The following is a 22,664-nucleotide window of genomic DNA, read 5'->3' as shown; positions in this document are numbered from 1 at the left end:
TTTTTGCGGAACCATCTATTGAAAATGTTATGCCCAGCCCAATATTTTCTATGTAATTACTATATACTGTATATGCCATACAGAAAAATGCAACGGAGAATCGGAACGGAACCGGAAACACTACTGAAACACCCCCCGGAAAAACGGATCTGGGAAAAAAAAGGCCCACAAAACACTGAAAAAGACATACGGTCGTGTGAACGAGGGACCTTCTCAACTACCAGCCTAAAAATAATAAAAAATCATCAGAGGACACGTTTGTTTGGTCAATGTCAAAAGCAAACCTAATGTAATGGACCAGACTCCAAGTGCCCTGAATGGGTGCTTGTGTATAGAACTGTACTATCAGGGGCAGTGCCCACCTTCACCTGCTGTTCCCCAGCAGGTAACCCCATCTGCAGGGTGGGCTGCAGCGATGAATGGGCTCTGCCGGGCTTTGTTACATTCCTGTGCAGACACTCAGCAGCCGCTCCATGAGGAAGGGCCGGGGCTGAGCTGCTCCAACCGGTCGGACAGGTAAGGAGCTTGTTGACACCGTTATATTTGCAGCACGCATGCGCACTGCCGCAGTTCCTGGTGCGGTTCTCTAGCGCTCCTGTTCTCGGAAGTTTTGGGAGAGTGGATACAGGTAGCGGAGGACACCTGAGGTCTGTTATATCCCGGACTCCTCCGCCGCGCACGCGGGACGGACCCTTTCTGCTGCTGCAAACTTCTGGCGGGACCTTCCAGGTGCAGGTGAGATCTCTGGAAGCCATCGGATCGCCATGCCCAGAGCTTTCCTGGTGAAGAGGAGGACGCCGCCACCTGTGGTCCGCAGCTGGGACGAGCTGCCCGACGAGGAGAGAGCGGACACCTACATCCCAGGTGAGGGGAGCCCCGTACACCCGCCGTCTACTCACCTGCACCCTCCCTGTATTATATATACACTGTATAACGTCTCTATACGCTAATATATATACACACTGCTGTATAACCTCCAGACCTATAGGCACACTATATATATATATATATATATATATATATATATATATATATATATATATACACATATACACACACTGCTATATAACGTCTCTATACACTAATATATACACTGCTGTATAACCTCCAAACCTATAGGCACACTATATATATATATATATATATATATATATATATATATATATATATATATACACACACACTGCTGTATAATGTGCAGACACACTGCCTCCCTATATACATACATAATATACTTCTTTATAAGTCTGAGACTTAAAATCCAAACTACCTTCATACATACACTTCTCATATTGAATATATATATATATACTCTTTAATCCATACAGTATATACATATATCTGTAGTACAACATTCGTACATATGCTTTATATATATATACACACAAACACACCTCTGTATACCGTCTCCCATTACTACCTCTGTTATCTTTACAGCTAGCCTCTGTATACCGTCTCCCATTACTACTTCTGTAATCTTTACAGCTAGCCTCTGTATACCGTCTCCCATTACTACTTCTGTAATCTTTACAGCTAGCCTCTGTATACCGTCTCCCATTACTACCTCTGTAATCTTTACAGCTAGCCTCTGTATACCGTCTCCCATTACTACTTCTGTAATCTTTACAGCTAGCCTCTGTATACCGTCCCCTTGTACGTGGGACCGTGGAGGCCATTGTGAAGTTTCCAGGACCTGTGCTGTTTGCACAAGTGGCGCAGGTGCCATGCTGGGTGATCTCGTGTTTGTCTTTGGAACAATAGGAACAATTTAGGCCGGGGCTTCAGGGAATGACTTGTCTGTGGGCGAGGGGGGTCCGAGTTCAGATTGGGGGGCTCCCAGCCTGAGCCTGGCTCTTATCTGCTCTATGTTTGTCTTTCTTCGCTCACAATCTAACGGAAAGTCCACGCCATCACTGCAGCTCCTATATGTTTGCTTTAAGCCATTGACTTGTTAATGAGAGACTTGCATTGTGACTACACCCTCAGTTCAAACAGTGCGGCCCTCACCTGCCGTCCCCTCCTCCTCCTCCTCCTCCTCCTCCTCTAATGATTGTTGCTCTGGGGAAAAGGGATCAGCTTTACATATTTGCCTTTCATTTCACTTTAGAAAAAAGCCACCCTTTGCCTCACTCTACCCTGCAGGTGATGCTCTCCTTTTATGCAACTTATCTGCTCACCTCCGCCCTTGTGATTTGCCTTCAGACAGTATTGACTGCATCTTAAAGTATGTGACTGAAGACAGCCTGAGTAACAGCAGCAGCAATGGCGACCCTGTAGGGTACAGTCCTGAGAGGGGCAGCAGTGACTCCAGCCTGACCACCCCCAACCCTGCCGACCAGTGTGAAGAGGAGTTGTCCCCTGAAGCAAAAGGAAGCGGCGAAGAGAATGTAGAGGAACAAGCCCTGAATCTTAAGAAATCATCCGTCAGATCCAAGATTAAGGTATTTTAAGGGCAAAGTGCCAGCATTCTCCTCTGTAGACAGGAGCAAGACATTTTGAAATGTTTGAGAATGATTAGATTTAAAGTAAATATTTCTGGAGTTTTTATTTTTTTACAGAATTGGATATATGTGACATAAAGTAGTAATCATGGGGGCAGGGATTGTTGGATCTCATTGAAAAACACTACAGTTGGTATCACCGCAGCAGTAGCTTGTAGTCCGCTGCACAGCATGAGTGATAGATTTATTATAGTATTATTATTATTAGGGATGAGGGAATTTCATATTTTGAAATTCGTTCTTAGTTCGTGTTGTGGTATTTACTGAATTGCGTTATTGATTCCGTTACCACGGACCGTAACGCAATTCCATGACGGAATGCTCTTTAGACAGAGGCCTAATAGAAGTCTATGGGCTGCATAACGGATCCGTCCGGTTTCCGTTATGCAGGAGAGGACTCTGACACCAAAATCTGATGAGAAGCTGCACCCCCAGCATATAAATGGGGTGTTTCGGAAATAAGCGGCACTTCACATGGAACTGCTGAGGATCAGTCCCCTTGCAGGGTAACGGTAATCTGCTGCACGCTCGAGCGCGTCGGCCTCCAGTTTCAGCTGCGGAAATATAGATTGGCAATGACCGATTCAGAATCCAAATAATTTATATTGATGGGAAACCTGTAGTATGAAACAGGTTTGCAAACAATATGCGGAGGTGGGGCGGGAGGTAATGCATCAGAAGCACAGATTTTTCAAACCGGGAACGGAAAGGTCGCTTGTAAAAGGCTACTTTGACACTCGCATTTTGTGCGGATCCGTCTTGTATCTGCACAGACGGATCCGCACCGATAATGCAAACTCTTGTATCTGTTAATAACGGATCCGTTTGCATTATTCATTCAAAAAGAAAAGTCTAAGTGAAAAATCTTGACTTGCATTGAAAGTCAATGGGGGACGGATCCGTTTTCAATTGCACCATATTGTGTCAGTGAAAAATGGATCCGTCCCTATTGACTTACATCTAAAAAACGGAACGGACACCAAACGCAGCCAAATTGCTGCATTCTGAACGGATCCTTATCCATTCAGAATGCATTGGGGCTGAACTGATCTGTTTTGGGCCGCTTGTGAGATCCCTGAAACGGATCGCACAAGCGGACCCAGAAACGCCAGTGTGAAAGTAGCCTAAGGCTGGTTTCACAAAAAAATAAAAATATATATATATATATATGTGTTTTCTTTTTTTCCAGGGCAAGCGATGCTGCGGCCAGATGTTTCATACTGACCAATAGGCAATTATAAAATTGTTCTGTTTCAATAGTTTTTATAGAATTTCTCATTTCAAACAATTAACGATACTACAGTACAGTTTGATTGCAGAATACCATTCTAGTCAGGCAGCCAAAGGAGAACATACATTTCATTAGAATACAACTATTCAGATGATAATCTCAGACTTCTGTATGATATCGTCCTGTTCTTTATTGGGCTTTGGTATAGTGACCTTCTAGTTGGGGCTTGGAGCCTGCTTCACATGACCGAAATAGTATTGTGCACCAGGAGAGGTATAGTGTGGACTCTCATTGCAGTCTTTGGTGGCCATTTGGCACCAGGAGTGGTGTGGAGTGTGCCCGGGTGCATGTTGGTACCTGCATTCCTTGGCTATAATGAAGGCCATTTTGGCACCATAGATGACAGAAATTAAAGCAGGCCCAGCATGCATGTGGAACCTACACTCGCTGAATTGTATGGTAGCCGTCATGGCACATAACAGGTAGAATTTAGTGTTAGGACCCCGTCTTACAGAGATCGCCTTGACGTGCGGCAGACGGGCTCAAATAATTTTGTACAAAATGCATTTGCCAAGCATCTCTAATTTATAAGTATAGCATTAGCAATTATTATGCATTTTTGTACTTTATTTGGTTTGCAGAGAGCTGTTGCATTGCATGTTTTGTGTACTGACTGTATGACTGACAGATGAAGATAGAGATGAAATAAACAAAAAGCTAGATAAGTCTACTTTCACACTGGCGTTTTGGCTTTCCGTTTGTGAGATCCGTTCAGGGCTCTCACAAGTGGTCCAAAATGAATCAGTTTGCATCAGTTCAGTCTCCATTCCGCTTTGGAGGCGGACACCAAAACGCTGCTTGCGTTTTGGTGTCCGTCTGATGAAAGTGAGCCAAACGGATCCTGGCACACAATGTAAGTCAATGGGGACGGATCCGTTTTCTATGACACAATCTGGCGCAATAGAAAACGGATCCATCCTCCATTGACTTTCAATGGTGTTCAAGACGGATCCATCTTGGTTATGTTAAAAATAATACGAACGGATGCAGACGGTTGTATTATCTGAACGGATCCGTCCATGATGGATCCGCACAAAACGCGAGTGTGAAAGTAGCCTAAGCAAAGAGAACTTAGAAAACCTATTTAGGTCCCTTATGTAAAAGAGAAAAACAACCCTATAAACACTAGGTCAGAGTTACTTCTCCTATAGGTGGTGTACATTTAGGCTAACTTCACACTTGTGGTAAAGCTGTCCAGCAGGTGTTCTCCGGATCCGAACGTTGTGTGCAATGGCAGATAGATCCCCTTACAGTCAGTGGAGTCTGGGGGGTAAGCGGTACTGTCTGGCTGTGCTGGATCCGGAGAACACTGACAGGCGACACTCTGCTTGCTGCTAGTGTGACGTTAGCTTTAGGGTACCTGCATACGAGTCCCGATTTCAAAACTGAAAACCCGTGGATTTCTATGCATTTCCGCACCAGATTTGTGGTTTACTTGCGGATTTGTCGCGTTTTGCCACAGATTGCGTCCTTTCATTGAAAAGCGTGTAATCCGCGCCAAAAATCGCACAAACAGTTGACATGCTGCGGATATCTAAGGCTTTGTTCACATCACCGTTCAGCCTTTCCTAAACGGAGCAGGAGAACGGAAAGGACGGATTTGCACATAATTGAGCCAAACGGAGCCCTTAGGACCCCATAGACTATAATGCGGTCCGTTATGTTTCCGCTCAGAAGATGATGATTATTATTATTTTTTTATTCTTTATTTAGTGATTTTTTTTCCATCAATAAAAGAATAAACATGTTTCATACAATTACATTGTGAGCCAACGGATTTACATAGCTAACGGTCTGATATGTATTGAGACAAAGGAGACCTCACATCATCTCCTGTAACACACGCGGAACCAGTTCCATCACCCTCCGTACCACTCGCTAAATGTCTGGTTGTCATCAATAAAAGAACAAGCAGGTTTCATAAATTTACATCGTGAATCAACACTTCATTAGACAACCAGACATTTAGTGAATAGCGCAAAAGGTGCTGGAGTTGGTTCCTCGTGTGTTCCAGGGGATGATGTAAGGTCTCCTTCGTCTCAACACATTTCAGAAGATGATTTTGAAGCGGAGACCAAAGTCCTGCATGCACATCTGAGCGGAAACATAACGGACCCCATTGTAGTCTCTGGCTCAGTTATGTGCGAATCCGTCCTTTCCGTTCTCCTGCTGCTGAACGGTGATGTGAACGAAGCCCAAGCCCACACATCAGCTCCGTTTCGGCATGGAGGAAAGAAGCAAAGTGTACTCCAGATTTGTCTAATCTCATACACTTTGCTGGTACTGGACGGAGCTGCGGTTTTTCTGCACGTAAACCCGCACTGTGTAGCTTTATCACAGGGGCTCAGGCTGAATGATAAATGTGGTGCAGGGACAGACCCTTTTCTCTGACTAATATAATAATCTTATTCCAGAATTGTGGTGCAGTTTTGGCACTGTGTATTAGGGCACACCTTTCTCCGGTGAAGCCACAACCCCTTGTTGAGCAGGGTGCAGAAGAGTCCTCAAGAACTGGATGCACCAGTTTGTAAAAAATGTGGCACAGATGACGGTGTCTAGGTGCGCTGACATTAGTAGTGGAGTTTTGAGACAGTTACCTTACTTTTTTGCTTTTTAATTGCAGCATACTGTGGGTGTGGTGTTTTTTCAGCCTCTAAGAAAAAAAAAATCTTTAAGGCTGGGTTCACACTTGAGCGTTTTACAGCGCGTTCAAACGCGCTGTAAAACGCTCAACACATGAAAACCAATGCTTCCCTATGGCCCTGGTTCTCACTTGAGCGTTTTACAGCGCTGAAAAACGCGCTGTAAAACGCCCTACGCTCAAACAAGTACTTGAGCTTCTTTGGGGCGTTTTGACGCGCGTTTGTGGCCATAGGACATTGCAGTCAAACGCGTGTTTACTATTGCCAAAAACGCGCGTCAAAAACGCGCGTTAAACGCGCATATCAAAGACGCTCAGGTCTGAACCCAGCCTAAAAATGAAAATGTTTTGTGGCTTAAAAAAAAGCCAGTGTGGCAGCAGCCTATGGGGTCTGACTTGTGTGCAGACTATTTTTATTTTTGCATACCTGGATGAGAAATATTACAAATGTCTCACCAGTCCTCCGTCAAAGCTGTCGGTAGAAATGCAGAAAAACCATGATATCGTGTGGAGCTATGTGGTTTTCGTGCGCAGAAAAACCACAGCGTAATACATTACCAGCAAAGTGTATGAGGTTAGACAAATCTCGTGTATAGGCCTCTTGCACACAAACGTTTTATTTTATTTTTTCCGTTTTTTGCGTTCCGTATACGGGACTATTTATTTAATTGGATACACAAAAAAAAAAACACGAAGGTACTCCGTATGCCTTCTGTTTCCGTATTTCCGTTCTGTTCAAAGATAGAACATGTCCTATTATTGTCCGCATAACGGATGAGGATAGTACTGTTCTATCAGGGGCCAGCTGTTCCGTTCTGCAAAAAACAGAATGCACGCGGACGTCATCGTATTTTTTTGCGGACCGCAAAATACTGAAAAAGCCGTACGGTCGAGTGCAAGAGGCCATGCTTTGCTCTTTTTTTTCTTCTGTGGAGAAATTGACCTGCCATGTGGACTTTCAAATCTGCAGCGTGCCAATATAATTAGTGTGTTCTTGTTTTGTTATTTTTTTTTTTCTCTTAGTGCGTAATTTATCCTGAAAGTATGAGATCTGCGGAAAATCCACATCAAATCTGTACCAAAAACCACAAGTCACAAATGCGGTTTTTGGTGTGCGCTGGAATTCATGCGGATCTTATGTGAGATCACCCGCTCTCGTGGAGGTGGAAATTGACATGCTGTGCAGATTGTAAAAGATTTAGAAATCTGCAGCATGTCCATTATGTTTGTGTTTTTTGTGTGCGTATTTCAACCAAAAACCGCAAGTAGCACATGCAGTATTTCGCGCAGAAATCCACCTGAAAAACCGCACAGATTTTCTGCATGACAGCCCACAACCGTTAGGGTATCATTTATATTTGTTGCAACATCTGTGTGACTGTTCCCCTGAAAGGACTTGCCATTCACAGTGGAATGCAAGGGTCGCAGAAATTTCTGCCCCAAATCTACTGTGTGTGAATTCATCTTTAGGGGGACAGGGGATTCAGAGCCCCCTTTATTTTTTTTAGGGCTCATGCACACGGCCATTTCTCAGCCATTCCATAATTTACGGTCCCCAATGCACGGGCAACATATTCTATTTTATTTTTTTTTGCTTCCGTGGAGTTCCGTGCCTCCGTTCCGCACCTTCTGGATTGTGGACCAATTCAAGTGAATGGGTCTGCATCCCTGATGCGGTGAGCACACGGCCGGTGCCCGTATATTGTGGACCCGTGTGCATGAGCCCTTATGGAAACTCAGCTACTGCTTTTTCACCAATTTTGGATTTAAATGTGCAAAAATCTTTAATTGGTAATAATTAGTATCTTAAGGGCTCATGCAGACTAATGTATTTTCTTTCCGTGTGTCCGTTCCGTGTTTTTTTTCCTTCAGAATGTATGTGAAACCATTCACTTCAATGGGTCTGTATAAAAAAAATCGAAGTTACTCTGTGTGCATTCCGTTTCCACGTGTCCGTATTTCCGTTCCGCCAAAAAAAAGAACATGTCCTATTATTGTCCGCATTACGGATAAGGATAGGACTGTTCTATGAAGGGCCAGCTGTTCCGTTCCGCAAAATACGGAATGCACACGGACGTCATACGTATTTTTTGCGGACTGCAAAATACATACGTTTGTATGCATGAGCCCTAAGGGTAACGGCACACAATGAGGATTTGTATGCAGAAAAATTCACACCAAAACACACATCTGCACTGCTTATTGCAGTTTTTTTTTTTATTTGTGCATTTTTATGTGTTTTTTGGTGCCGTTTATGAAATCTATGGGGAAACCACTACATCTAAGGTGTGGCCTCGCACAAACTATTGACATGCTGCGGACTTTAAAATCCTCATGGCAGATCAATTTCCGCACAGAAGAAAAAAAAAGCAAATCTAATCTCACTCACTTTGCTGGTACTGTTATTACGCTGTGATTTTCTTTGTGCATGAAAATCTACGCAAAAAAAATTATGCATGATTCCCCCCCCACGTCTGCAGGTAGCCCAATTATGGCTAGGGCTTATACTGGAAATGATAAATGAATGTGTACGTATATTCATAGATTAGGGTTATACAGGAGAGCACAATGAGGTCTTCTGCACGGTACCACCGCTGGTCACATCTCAGCTAGCACATCTGATCGTAACCTTACATTGCCCCAGCACCAGAGCCTTTGATCAGTGACAGGCGAGGGTTTCCTTCTAATTACAAATAGGGAAGAGATAAAAGGAAGCGTCCTATGGTGTGCGGTCACTTGCTATTTCCTTAGAGATCAATAATAATAACTAAATGGTTGAACTGAAGGAATGTAAAGCTGGCCAAAGGCCCAAGATAGCTGCTGGCCAAACAATCAGCTATCGGCCTGGTCTTCACGGCTCAGGCAGAATGTGCTTTTTTTTTCTTTTTCAATATGAAGATTGCGGCCTGTGAAGACCACTTCTGGCCCAGGCTCCAGGCTAATATAATCAATTGGGTGTCTTTGGCTGCTCAAGCTGGCCATAAACTTTAGATTTTTATTATCTGAACCTATCGATTTTTGGCAGGGCCAGCTGACCATCTAATGAGTATGTCAGGAGAAAGAAGGATCAGACTATTGAATTACAACATGCCTGATCCTGGCTTGGAAAAGCGCAACAAGCGCGAAACGGCTGTTGCCTCCTAGCTGTGTTTTGCCCGCATGACTCTGACCTTTTTTATGTGACTAAAGCTGCAAAGAGTATTTTTTGGTGAGTGCCGCATTCTTTTTTTCTTTTCTCTCCTTTGTTGCAAATGCTACTTGTTTTTCATGCTGAGCACCACCACTACTCACATTCGATCAGTGCAGCACCAAATGAAATCCCCCACCTACAGCAGTGCTGGCCGTATCCTCTACTTCAGGGATCAGCAACCTTCGGCACTCCAGCTGTTGTGAAACTACAATTCCCAGCATGCTCCATTCATTTCGATGTGAGTTCTAAGAAGAGCAGAACAAGTATGCATGCTGGGAGTTGTAGTTTCTCAACAGCTGGAGTGCCGGAGGTTGCCTACCCCTGCTCTACATATTACTACAACATGCCTGATCCTTTTGCTCTCAAGGCAGACGCGCCATGCAGAACAGCTGTACACGAAGCCAACCTGAGCATGCATGTGTATGGCGCGGCTGGGAGAGAGAGAGGTCAGCCGACCAATTAAACGTCTAAGTTTGTCCTAACTTTTAAAATCTAGGAGCAAGCTTATGGCATTACTTATCATAGGGGAAAGGATCAGATAAGTAGAATTCTAACCTGTCTGATCTATAGATATCAGGTTTTCAGTGGACCTCATAGGAGTCAGACAGATTATTGGTAATCTTTGCTCTATGGTATTAAATTGGTTGATTGTGTTTCTTGGTCATCTTTTTGGTAAATCGGCTACTGATATGCCAAATTGCATGTACAGCAATGTTCACAATCAATACTATAACGCTAGGAATGATTTTCTTTTGCCTAAGTTAAAAACTAGTGTCCCGATACTGGAATATATCAGAGTGCTGGTTAGATTGTGGTCTGCACAGTACATTGTAAAGTATGGTGTGGGGCGCAGTACACTCTATTCACACCTCTGAGTTTGCTTTGATCATAACTGAGTATAGATGATTGTTGCGGGTAACCCAGGAGTGGCTGGAGACCAAGCTCTCTGAGGGATTTGGCTGTGGATAGCATTCTGCAGCTTGCTATGTACGGTGATACACAGAAGCTTCAGAAGCCAAAGATTGAACATTTCTAAGGCTACTTTCACACTAGCGTTTTCAATTCCGCTATTGAGATCAGTTATAGGATCTCAATAGCGGAAGAAAACGCTTCAGTTTTGTCCCCATTGTCAATGGGGACAAAACTGAACGAAACGGAATGCACCAAAATGCATTCCGTTCCTTTTGGTTGCGTCCTCATCGCGGACAGAAAAAACGCTGCAAGCACCGTTTTTCTGTCCGCGTTGTGGTGCGGAGCAAGACGGATCCGTCCTGACACACAATGTAAGTCAATGGGGACGCATCCGTTTTCTCTGACGCAAATGTGTCCATATATCCTGTAATTGTTACATCTTCTTCTGTTGGCTTATGCAGGTACAATAGGCACAAGGTGGAGGATTTGCCAATAGCAACCAGTACTACAGTAGAAATAATAAGGGAACAAGCATGTTTTAGGGAACTTGTTTTATCTGGTGCCTGAATCTGGTTTCTTGATCAGATATTATTATCAAAATAATTACATAAAATAATATATAAAATGTGCCTTAACTTATTACTTTATTTGGTTTTCCTGGAGGTTTACTACTTTTACTAGTAAAGTTTGTATATTTTTATATGACTGTCTAATTCAGAACATCTGACCATTTCACAACTGCTACTTTAATACCAGATTGCAATGTGATCCTAGTAATAGAGTAAAGGCTACATGCACACCACCGTGAGAAACGGATGTGTGATGGGCATTTTTTTTTAACGGCCATCACACGTCCGTTTTAAGACCAATGGTTGTCTATGGGGTTATTCACACGGCAGCTTTTTTTGACGGCCAGTGAAAAACGGACGTCCAAAAAATAGAACTAGAAATAGAGACAGACTGCCTCATAAGATTGAATGGGTCCGTTTTTAACGTCCGTTTCTCAGAAAAGCATCGGTGAAAAAAGTCTGTTTAAAAATGGGCAGTTTATCAGTTTTTAACTGTCGTGTGCATGAGCCCGTATAGACGTCATCCGTATGTATTTTGCGGTCTGCTAAAAATATGGATGACGTCCGTATGACATCCATAGTGCATCCATTTTTTATTTTTTTTTGCATGGATCCATTGTAACAATGCCTATCCCTGTCTGAAAACGGACAAGAATAGGACATGTTCTATCTTTTTTGCAGAACGGCCATGCTAACGTCCGTAAAATGTTTTTGGCGGACCCATTGAAGTGAATGGTTCCATATACGGGCCACAATTTTTTTTTAACTGACAATGAAAAAAAATAAGTTTGTGTTCATGAGCCCTAAGAGTAAGATGGGTATATGAAGAGCATGGAAATTCTGATCACAAACCTATGGATCACAGCTTATACCACCCATTACTGTGGTGGTGGGGAGTGCAAGGACGATCAAATCAATATATTAGGAAATTCCTAGTTCAGAGTTTACCCAATAGTTCAAATGCACTCGTGCACTTTTTTCCTTTTTTTTAACATTTAAAAAAACCCTGTGTTTATTGTTTTCTATAATGAAATATATGAAACTTACCTGTTCACTATATTTATATAGTGTAATTACACTGGCAGAGAGCCATACCATTGTCATACAAGAACAAATCTTCATGTAAATATGTTTCTCATGTAATATAGTAGTAATGTGACTCTCAACTGCCTCATTAGCTTCCCATGCGAACATACCCTTATGAAGACCACCCCTGTGCATGTGGACATTAGAGCCCACCCTCTCCCCATTTTAATAATTATGTAATGCCAAAGTATGACCAAAAGTGGTTTCCTTTGCAATAGCAGGTGATGGGCAGAGCATCCAGCTTCAATTAAAAAAAAAAGTTTTCATGGCAACCCCTATCCGGGTATTGTTCACATGGGCAAAATACTTGAAGTTACAATTTGAGTGTTTGGCCTATAGAACCTGCAGAAAGGCGAGGCTGAGCTAACTGCTCCGCATCCTCGTGCTGACTAGCCTCATTCAGTGTGCGCGCACCCTTTGCGGTCTCAGCACTGTTTGCGGCACTGAAGCTGTGGCCGGATAGGGCAGGAGTTTTTTTTTTATTTATTTTTTCTCAGCACACTGAAAAAAGAATCGCCAGTCGGAGGCAGGTTGGAGGCATTTTTCCACACTGATTTGCCCAAAAGAAAAAAAGGATAAAGCCCCTTTCACACTAGCGAGTTTTCCATCCGGGTGCTATGCGTGAAGTGAACGCATAGCACCCGCACTAAATCCTAACCCATTCATTTCAATGGGTCTATGTACATGCGCGTTGTTTTTCACGGATCATTTCTGCGTTAAGTTAGAATCGCAGCATGTTCTATATTCTGTGGTTTTCACGCAGCCCTGGCCCCATAGAAGTGAAACGTTTTTCACAGATGGTTGCTAAAAACGCATGAAAACTGATTGCACCCGCGCGGAAAAACAAACGCTGAACACAATCGCAGACAAAACTGACTGAACTTGCTTGCAAAATTGTGCGAGCTTCACTGAACGCATCCGTATCGTTCGTGTGAAAGAGGCCTCAGGGTACTTTGACACAAGCGTTAAGGTTTTCTGATATGGAGTTCCGTCCTGGGGGCTCAATACCGGAAAAAAAACTGATCAGTTTTATCCTAATGCATTCTGAATGGAGAGCATTCTAGTCAGTATGCATCAGGATGTCTTAAGTTCAGTCCCTCTTGCGGTATTTGGCTGGAGTAAATACCGCAGCATGCTGCGGTATTTTCTTCGCCAAAATTCCGGAACACATGCCGGATCCGGCATTAATTTCCATTGAAATGTATTAATGCCAGATCCGGTACCAAGTCTTCAGGAAAACCGGATCCGGTTTCCCGATTTGCACATGCGCAGACCTTTAAAATTGTGAAAATAAATACCGGATCCATTTTTCCGGAAGACAACGGAGAGATGGATCCGGTATTTCAATGCATTTGTCAGCCGGATCCGGAAACAAATGCTATCCATTTGCATCCGGATTTCCGGATCCAGCAGGCAGTTTCGGCAACAGAACTGCCTGCCGGAATCTTCTACCGCAAGTGTGAAAATACCCTAAGGCCCCTTTCACACGAGCGAGTATTCCGCGCGGATGCGTTGCGGAAGGTGAACGCATTGCACCCGCACTGAATACAGACCCATTCATTTCTATGGGGCTGTGCACACGAGCGGTGATTTTCACGCATCACTTGTGCGTTGCGTGAAAATCGCAGCATGCTCCTCTTTGTGCGTTTTTCACGTAACGCAGGCGCCATAGAAATGAATGGGGTTGCGTGAAAATCGCAAGCATCCGCAAGCAAATGCGGATGCGGTGCGATTTTCACGCATGGTTGCTAGGAGACGATCGGGACCCGATCATTATTATTTTCCCTTATAACATGGTTATAAGGGAAAATAATAGCATTCTGAATACAGAATGCATAGTAAAACATCGCTGGAGGGGTTAAAAAAATAAATAAAAAAAATTAACTCACCTTAATCCACTTGTTCGTGTAGCCCGGCATCTCCTTCTGTCTTCATCTGATCTCTGTGCAGCAACAGGACCTTTTGGTGACGTCATTCTGGTCATCACATGATCCATCACCATGGTAAAAGATCATGTGACGTACCATGTGATGACCAGAGTGACGTCATCAAAGGTCCTGTTGCTGCACAGAGATCAGATGAAGACAGAAGGAGATGCCGGCTCCGCGATCAAGTGGATTAAGGTGAGTTAAATTATTTTTTAATTTTTTTTTAACCCCTCCAGCGCTATTGTATAATGCATTCTGTATTCAGAATGCTATTATTTTCCCTTTATAACCATGTTATAAGGGAAAATAATACAATCTACAGAACACTGATCCCAAGCCCGAACTTCTGTGAAGAAGTTCGGGTTTGGGTACTAGACACGCGGGATTTTTCTCACGCGAGTGCAAAACGCATTACAATGTTTTGCACTCGTGCGGAAAAATCGCGGGTGTTCCCGCAACGCACCCGCACATTTTTCCGCAATGCCCGTGTAAAAGAGGCCTAAGGGTGCCCATGTACATTGTCGTCCAACCGCTAGATCTGCAAGTGGACTACCTCTTAGGGTGCATTCACATGACCATGTGTATTTTGCGGTGCGCAAAAATATAGATGATGTCCATATTGCATCCGCTTTTTCTTTGCAGACCTATTGTAACAATGCCTTTTCTTCTTTGCAAAAAACGACAAGAGTAGGACATGTTCTGTTTTCTTTGCAGGAACATAAATTTGGCCCGTTGTGTGCGTGTTTTTTTTTTTTTTTTTTTGGGGTATGTTTGTACTAACTGTGAGATGCCTTGTGCATTTTCTTAGGTCACCTCTGGGACACTCAGCGAGGAGATTTATAGCTGTGACATCTGTGGTAAAGGGTTCCGCTTGCAGCGCATGCTCAATCGTCACCTCAAGTGCCATAACCAGGTTAAAAGGCACCTCTGCACCTTCTGCGGTAAAGGATTCAATGATACGTTCGATCTGAAGAGACACGTGAGGACTCACACAGGTATGCACACTTTACTCACTGTCATGAGTGTCTTTGCTACCCTCTGCAGGTTGCCTAAGGCTACTTTCACACTAGCGCTTTGACTGGATCCGGCAGAGTTCAGCAAAAACGCTTCCGTTACTGATAATACAACCGCTGTATCCGTTATGAACGGATCCGGTTGTATTATCTTTAACATAGCCAAGACGGATCTGTTTTCTATTGTCAGAGAAAACGGATCCGTCCCCATTGACTTGCATTGTGAGTCATGACGGATCCATCTTGCGCCGTATCCCAGGACGGAAAGCAAACCGCAGCATGCACCGAATGCATTTTGGAGCATGCCGTTCTGTTCAGTTACGTTTTGTCCCCATTGACAATAAATGGGGACAAAACAAGCGTTTTTTTCCAGTATTGAGACCCTATGACGGATCTCAATACCGGAAAATATTAACGCCAGTGTGAAAGTAGCCTTAGGCTGGTTTCAAACATGTTTGTTTTTTTTGTTTTTTGTTTTTTTTTCCTAGTGTTTAATTTTTGAAAAAAAATGCACTTTTTTTGTAGGCTAAAAAAAACAACACAATTTTAGAAGTTAGCTGTAAATCTATGGGAATTATGAAATGCAACACAAATATATTTTTGTTCACTTGCATTGCACAAAGAAAGCTATAAATAGCTGCGCTTTTTAACCGCATTTGTGGTGCACAATTTCCGCATATAACTCCGCTGATTACGTGCGGTTTTGTAATACCGTACCAGCAAAGTAAATGAAAGTTGCCAGATGTCATGTACGCCTTGCATATTTATTTTATGTGTCAATTGTTCGACATTTAAAAATCTGCAAACAAAAATCCAACTGCCTGGACCCCATCAATCCTCAGACTGACGTGGGGACTGCAAGTTAAAGAGGTTGACCCACAGGATAAGTGATAATTGTATGATCACTGGGGGTGCCTCACAACAGGCACCCCCATTATTCACAAGAACAGGGGCCACCGAAAAAAACTGCATAAAAAAAGCACCAAAACAGGAATAAATAGTGCAGATTTATGTGAGTTTTTAATGCAGTTTTGGTGCTCTTTTCTGCATACATACTGATTTATGTGTGTTTCTGCAGCAGATCCGCACCATAACTTGCAATTTCTAACAGGTTTTTGGTGTGGATTTGGCCTCGGATCTCACCCTTCAATGGAAAAGTATGAAATCTGCAGCTAAAACCGCAAACATAATTGACACGCTGAGGATTTGGAAATCTGAACTGTAGGTGAATTTCTGCACAGAAACAGTCTGCAAAGTGTAGATGAGATTTGTGTAATCTCATACAATCTGCTGGTACTGCACGACGCTGCTGTTTTTCCGCACAGGAATCTACGTGAAAAATAAAAAAAATAGAAAAAAACATACTCTGCAACATATGCACACAGTGCAGATTTATGTGCAGGAAATCCAGACCAAAATCACTCAGAAAAATGCACATATTCGCTGAGTTTTGGGTTCGGATTTGATGCAGTTTTGCCACAGATCTCGCCCCATTGAAAAGGGTGAAATCTGTGCTGGAAAAAAAAGCACATGATCCCCAACCTGCAGGCACCCTTATGCCTCATGCACACTGCCGTTGCTTGACCGTCCTGTGTATTGGGGACCGCAATTTGCAGTCCCCAATGCACGGGCACTATACGTGCGACTGGTCCAGACCCATTCAGCTTGAATAGGAACGTGATCCGTCCGCAATGCAAAAAAATTGAACAAGTTCTATATATTATTTTTATTTTTTTTGTGGAGGCACAGAGAGGAAACCCACAGAAGCACTCCGTAGTGGTTCCGTGCCTCCGTCCCGCACCGCACCTCCTGATTGAGGACCTGTTCAAGTGAATGGGTCCGCATCTGTGATGCAGTGAGCACATGGCCGGTGCCCGCAAATTGCGGGCCACGGCCGTGTGCATGAGGCCTTAGGCTGGAAAAAATGTCTAATAATGTTTTTTTTTCTAATTGGTGTTTTTTTTTTTTTGGGCTCGCTGGCATTTCTTTACAATTACAACATGTGGTATCTTTTAGCATTTTTTTTTTATCCCCATCTCTCTAGGGTGAAAAAAATGTGTGTGTGTGTGTGGAGGCCCTTACAATGGGAATTATGACTTTCGTTCACATAGATATAGTGGTTTTTCAACATGGTATTTGATATGAATTATGTAAATGCAGTCCCAACCACATGCATTTTTTTTCAGTTTCAGATATCTTTTTGGACACTTTTAAGGCTGCATTACACAGCCCGATTCTGCCAGCGATTGTCGGGAAGGAAGCGTTCCTTCCTGGCAATCGCCTACTTGCTAGCGGAGGAGATTCCACAGTATAGGGAGGAACGATCGTTATACCATCGCTCTTCCCTATACTGAATCATTGTTTGCCGGCAGCAGAGCGTGATTAGACACTACGATTTGTCGCCTGCAAACAATGTCAAAATATTTGGATTGCCCAATTGGGAATCGCCAGCAGTATTACGCTGCCAGATAATTACTATGAACGCGACGGAACTGCTTGCCGGATCTCTCTGCCACAAGTTTGAAAGTAGCCTTAGGCCCCTTTCACACGGGCGAGTATTCCGCGCGGGTGCAATGCGTGAGGTGGAACGCATTGCACCCGCACTGAATCCTGACCCATTCATTTCTATGGGGCTGTGCACATGAGCTGTGATTTTCACGCATCACTTGTGCGTTGCGTGAAAATCGCAGCATGCTCTATATTCTGCGTTTTTCACGCATGGTTGCTAGGTGACGATCGGGCTGGGGACCCAATCTGTATTATTTTCCCTTATAACATGGTTATAAGGGAAAATAATAGCATTCTTAATACAGAATGCAAAGTAAAATAGTGATGGAGGGGTTAAAAAAATTAATAAAATTAACTCACCGAGTCCACTTGATCGCGTAGTTGCGGATCTCTGTCTTCTTCTGCAATGTTTTGCTGCCGGCTAAGGACCTGTGGTGACGTCCAATCACATGGTCCCTCACCATGGTGATGAACCATGTGATGAGCACAGTGACGTCACCACAGGTCTTTTGCCAGGTCCTGAAGATAGAACAGAGACCGGCAGCTATGGAGCAGGTAAGTTAACTTTTTTTTTTTTTTTTTTTAAACCCCTCCATCCCTAATTTACTTTGCAATCTGTATTAAGAATGCTATTATCTTCCCTTATAACCATGTTATAAGGGAAAATAATAAAATCTACACAACAACTAACCCAAACCTGAACTTCAGTGATGAAGTCCGGGTTTGGGTCTGGGTCCCAAACATGCCGATTTTTCTCACGCGGGTGCAAAACGCATTAAAACGCTTTGCACTCGCGCGGAAAAATCGCGCATTTTACTGCAACGCACCCGCATCTTTTCTGGCCCCAACACGCCACGCTCGTGTGAAAGAGGCCTTAGTTATCAGTTAATTTTTCTGAGACAAGCCCCCATTGTCTGATAGGTGCGGGTCCCATCGCTGGGACCCGCACCTACACAGAGAATGGAGCGGGGAGAGCTGTGGCTGGAGGACCCCGGTTTTCCTGGGGTCTGTTCACCACCAAGCACTGCTCCCATAGAAGTGAATAGGAGCGCACGGCCCCTGCTCCCATTCATTTCTATAACGCTCAGCTATTTTCGGCGGCCCTATAGAAATGAATGGAGGGCGGCTGGGCATGCACAGTGCGCCCTCCGTTCATTTCCCTGCTCCGTTCTCATTGTAGGTGCAGGTCCCAGAGGTGGGACCCGCACCTATCAGACAATGGGGGCATATCCTAGTGATATGCCCCCATTGTCAGATGTCAAAACCCCTTTAATATATAATAAAGCACAACTCATGGCCAAAGTCTACATCTGAGTAAAGCCTAATTCACACGTCCGTGGAACACGGTCCGCTTTGTGCCACCGCTGCTGTACAGTAATACACTCGTATAGATCATACGAGTGTATTACTGTGCTGTGGTGGCGGCACAAAGCGCACAACGTGATAGCAACCAATTACACCATGTGCTCCTGCACTAAGCAGGATGCCAGTCCGGTATCTCACGGACCGTGTTCCACGGACGTGTGAATTAGGTTTAAGTGGCCTTGGTTATGTCATGTGCAGATATTATAGTGTAATCCTAGATATAAAACACTTGACTAAACCTGTTTGAGCTCAGTCATTATGTTGTTAGGCGCAGTTCGTTCTCCACCCAGGAGATAAAAGTATGATTCATCTGTATGGTTTTGGTTGAACGTAACCAGCACAGATAGTAGCTGCACGCACCATAGCCTGTGTAGTGACGTTTTATTATTCTATGCTGGAATGGGAGTTCAGGCCTCCTGCTACCTGCATGTAGGGAACTGTATGCAAGGGAGTTAAAGGAGGTTTTCCGAGTGTTTTATACTGATGACCTGGCCCCAGGATAGGTCATTAGTATGTGATTGGTGGGGTTACGGCTCCCATCTCCGATCAGCTGTCTCTGCGGCACTCCGGTAAGCGCCATGGCTTCCTCCATTGGACAGCAGCAGTGCATGTGACTGGTGAACATGACATCACTGGCCTAGGAAGAGGCCACAGGATTCTCCTGAGCACCGCGGCCTCCTCAAACAGCTGATCAACAGTGGTGCCGGGAATCGGATCCCCACCAGGAAACACCTGGAAAACACAGATGATGAATTAAAACCACTAGGGATGTACATGCGTTTAGTTTTTTCCGGATAATTCTTCAAATTTGAGCAGTTACCGTTCAGCAATTGATGAGTGATAAATTCTTCACTTTCCAAGGACTGGACCAATCTGCCTGATTGAAAGATTATAGATAATCTCCACATTCCTAGGTGCATTCGCATTCATGAATTATTATATATATTTTTTTTAAGAAGTTTGAGTTTTTTAATGCCAAAAAAATTCTACTTCTAGAGATGAGCAGAATTGCGTTATGGATTCCGTTACCACGGACCATAACACAATTCTATGACGGAATGCATAACGGAATGCCTTTAGAGGCATTCCGTCATAATAGAAGTCTACGGGCTGCAAAACGGTTCTGTCCCATTTCTGTTATGCAGGGGAGTCCTCTCCTGCATAATGGAAACGGGACGGATCCGTTATGCAGGCCATAGACTTTCTATTATGACGGAATACCTCTAAAGGCATTCCGTCATAGAATTGCATTATGGTCCGTGGTAACGGAATCCATAACGTAATTCTGCTTTTACCACCAAACGAAGCGTGAACTAATTTCATAACCTGAAATTCGCTGTTCTCTTGCTACTTCTTTGGGTCAGTGTTTTCTTTTTTTTTCTTTTTATATTACAGCATGCTCTGTGTGGTGTGTGTGTGTGTGTGTGTTTTTTTTTTTTTTTTTTAAACCGTGGCATTTTTCATATTAACATCAAAGGGAAGTAGTATATTTTCCGCTTTATAAGACACATTGGATGATAAAACATACCTAGGTTTATATTAGACTTCAGATCAAAACCCATCATAGCTCAGATTAGACCCCCATCAGAGAGAAATTTATGCTCCTCCGCCACTCTGCAGATCCAGGGGTTTCTCCTGCATTCACCACTCCCTGGTCTGAGCGGTGAGTACAGGCAGTGCTAGCAGCTCTAGACTCGCCACACTTCCTGAGCCTTCTGCATACTAATGACCGCTTCCATAACGTAGCGCTTACTAGTATTTGCTTTATAAGGCCTCATGTACACGACTGTTGTGCGGCCGTTCCGTGCATTGGGGACCGCAAATTCACGGGCAACATCAGTGCGGCGGCCGGGACGGATCGAGACCCATTTAACTTGAATGGGTCCGTGATCCGTCCGCACAGTAAAAGAATAGAACATTATTATTGCCGTGCGGAGGCGCGGACTGAAACTCCACGGAAGCACTCCGTGGTGCTTCCGGTCCGCACTGCGCGGATTGCGGACCCATTCAAGTGATTGGGTCCGCATCCGTGATGCGGGGGGCACACGGCCGGTGCCCGTGTATTGCGGACCCGTTGTACGAGCCCTAAGACGCACTACCATTTTCCCCCACTTTTGGGGGAAAAATGCATCTCATCAAGTGAAAAATATAGTAATTGCCTGACCAGGAATATCACGCACATAGCACTACACCTATAATTGATACATCAGAAAGTGAATCAGTCATCTAATTACAGGTTAGACAAGTCATTCTGTTAATTTGCTGGTTTAACCAGTTATTAGCCAATATGTGTGTATATATTAGTGCATACATGCTACCTGAGAATATAGACAGTATATTAATGTAATTATTAATCATTAATATGTATTTACAGGTATCCGGCCATATAAATGTGACATCTGCAACAAAGCATTTACCCAGCGCTGCTCACTGGAATCTCATCTGAAGAAGATCCATGGGGTGCAGCAAGGCTATGCATATAAGCAGAGAAGGGACAAGCTCTTTGTGTGTGAAGAATGCGGTTACACCGGACCCTCCCAGGAGGATTTATATTTGCACGTTTACAATACCCACCCTGGCAGTGCCTTTCTCAGGAAGACCACAAAAAAACTCAATGCTCTTCTACAAAACAAAATTCATTCTGTGCTCCAGGGAAGTCCCGAACCAGAAGAGGAGGGAGAGTGAGACGCACACACAGACTTTTTGTACAGATGTTTACAATTCTATATTTTTACAGCTAATTTTATTATTTTTACTATGGCAGAGGGATAACTACATTTTAGTACACCATATTTATCATAAATGAATTTCTCATAGAGGAAACTACTGACTATTAGCGTAAAAAAAAAGAAATTAAAATGGAAAAGTGCTAAATTTTTTCATGCCAGTTATTTAATGCCATGCTTTTGGAGCTGGGACAAGAACAGTGTGTACATATTATGATATATTATAGATGTAAAGCTATACCAAGTGTCTGTACCAACAATTGTAAAAACAAAGTCATTATTTACTTTGTATCCTAAGATTTTTTTTTTTTTGTAATATTGTACTTTTATGTTTTTATATATAATGGGTGCTGGTGCCTTTTAATAAAAATAAGGTTTATATTTTTATGTGTCCTGTTTTCTTAAAATTTTTAGAAATTACATAACGTGGTCTCAAAAAGCAGGAAATGCTCAACCCCATATGCAGTTGTGCACATTTATAACCGGGGGAGCAATCTGGAGACCACGTTATATTATGTCATTTGTATATGTATGTCAGGAGGTGTATAAACTCCAAATTTTGAATGTGCCTGATTTTTATCTATAGGCAGCATTCGGTGCACCTGTGAGGCCTGCATCATATGAGTCAACTCCTGGGAGCTATTTGCTGTGAGTCGGACCGTACGCTAGTGATGGGAAGTTCGAATCTACTAAATGAATTGGTTCATTTGAATCCGTTCATCCAAACAAACAGATTCATGAATCGAATCTTCGATTCACTTGCTGAGTCGGCTGACAAGCAAGTGAACTGAAGCTCAGGAGTTAAAAAAACAAGCATCCAGGGGGTGGTGAAAACTCAGGACTGGAGAGGAGGAGTAATTAATATAATTAAAATGGTTGCAGACCAGGTGGGTTGGGAGGGCCCAGCCTTCACTCTCTAGGATCATGTTACACA

General features: G+C 43.4%; 1 protein-coding gene across 1 annotated transcript; it reads left to right on the top strand.

Annotated features, from left to right (window-relative positions):
* Positions 1-579: 579 nt before the first annotated feature.
* On the top strand, positions 580-21,887 carry OVOL2 (ovo like zinc finger 2). Its single transcript, XM_040429668.1, has 4 exons — positions 580-864; positions 2,203-2,441; positions 14,927-15,113; positions 21,379-21,887. The coding sequence occupies exons 1-4, from the start codon at positions 765-767 to the stop codon at positions 21,687-21,689; spliced, it is 837 nt and encodes a 278-aa protein (XP_040285602.1). The 5' UTR covers positions 580-764; the 3' UTR covers positions 21,690-21,887.
* The last annotated feature ends 777 nt before the right edge of the window (positions 21,888-22,664 follow it).

This window comes from Bufo bufo, chromosome 4, assembly GCF_905171765.1.
Source record: "Bufo bufo chromosome 4, aBufBuf1.1, whole genome shotgun sequence".
In the NCBI taxonomy this organism is placed as follows: Eukaryota; Metazoa; Chordata; class Amphibia; order Anura; family Bufonidae; genus Bufo; species Bufo bufo.
The sequence above is the reverse complement of the archived record's forward strand: the minus strand, read 5'-3'. Positions and strand labels throughout refer to the sequence as shown.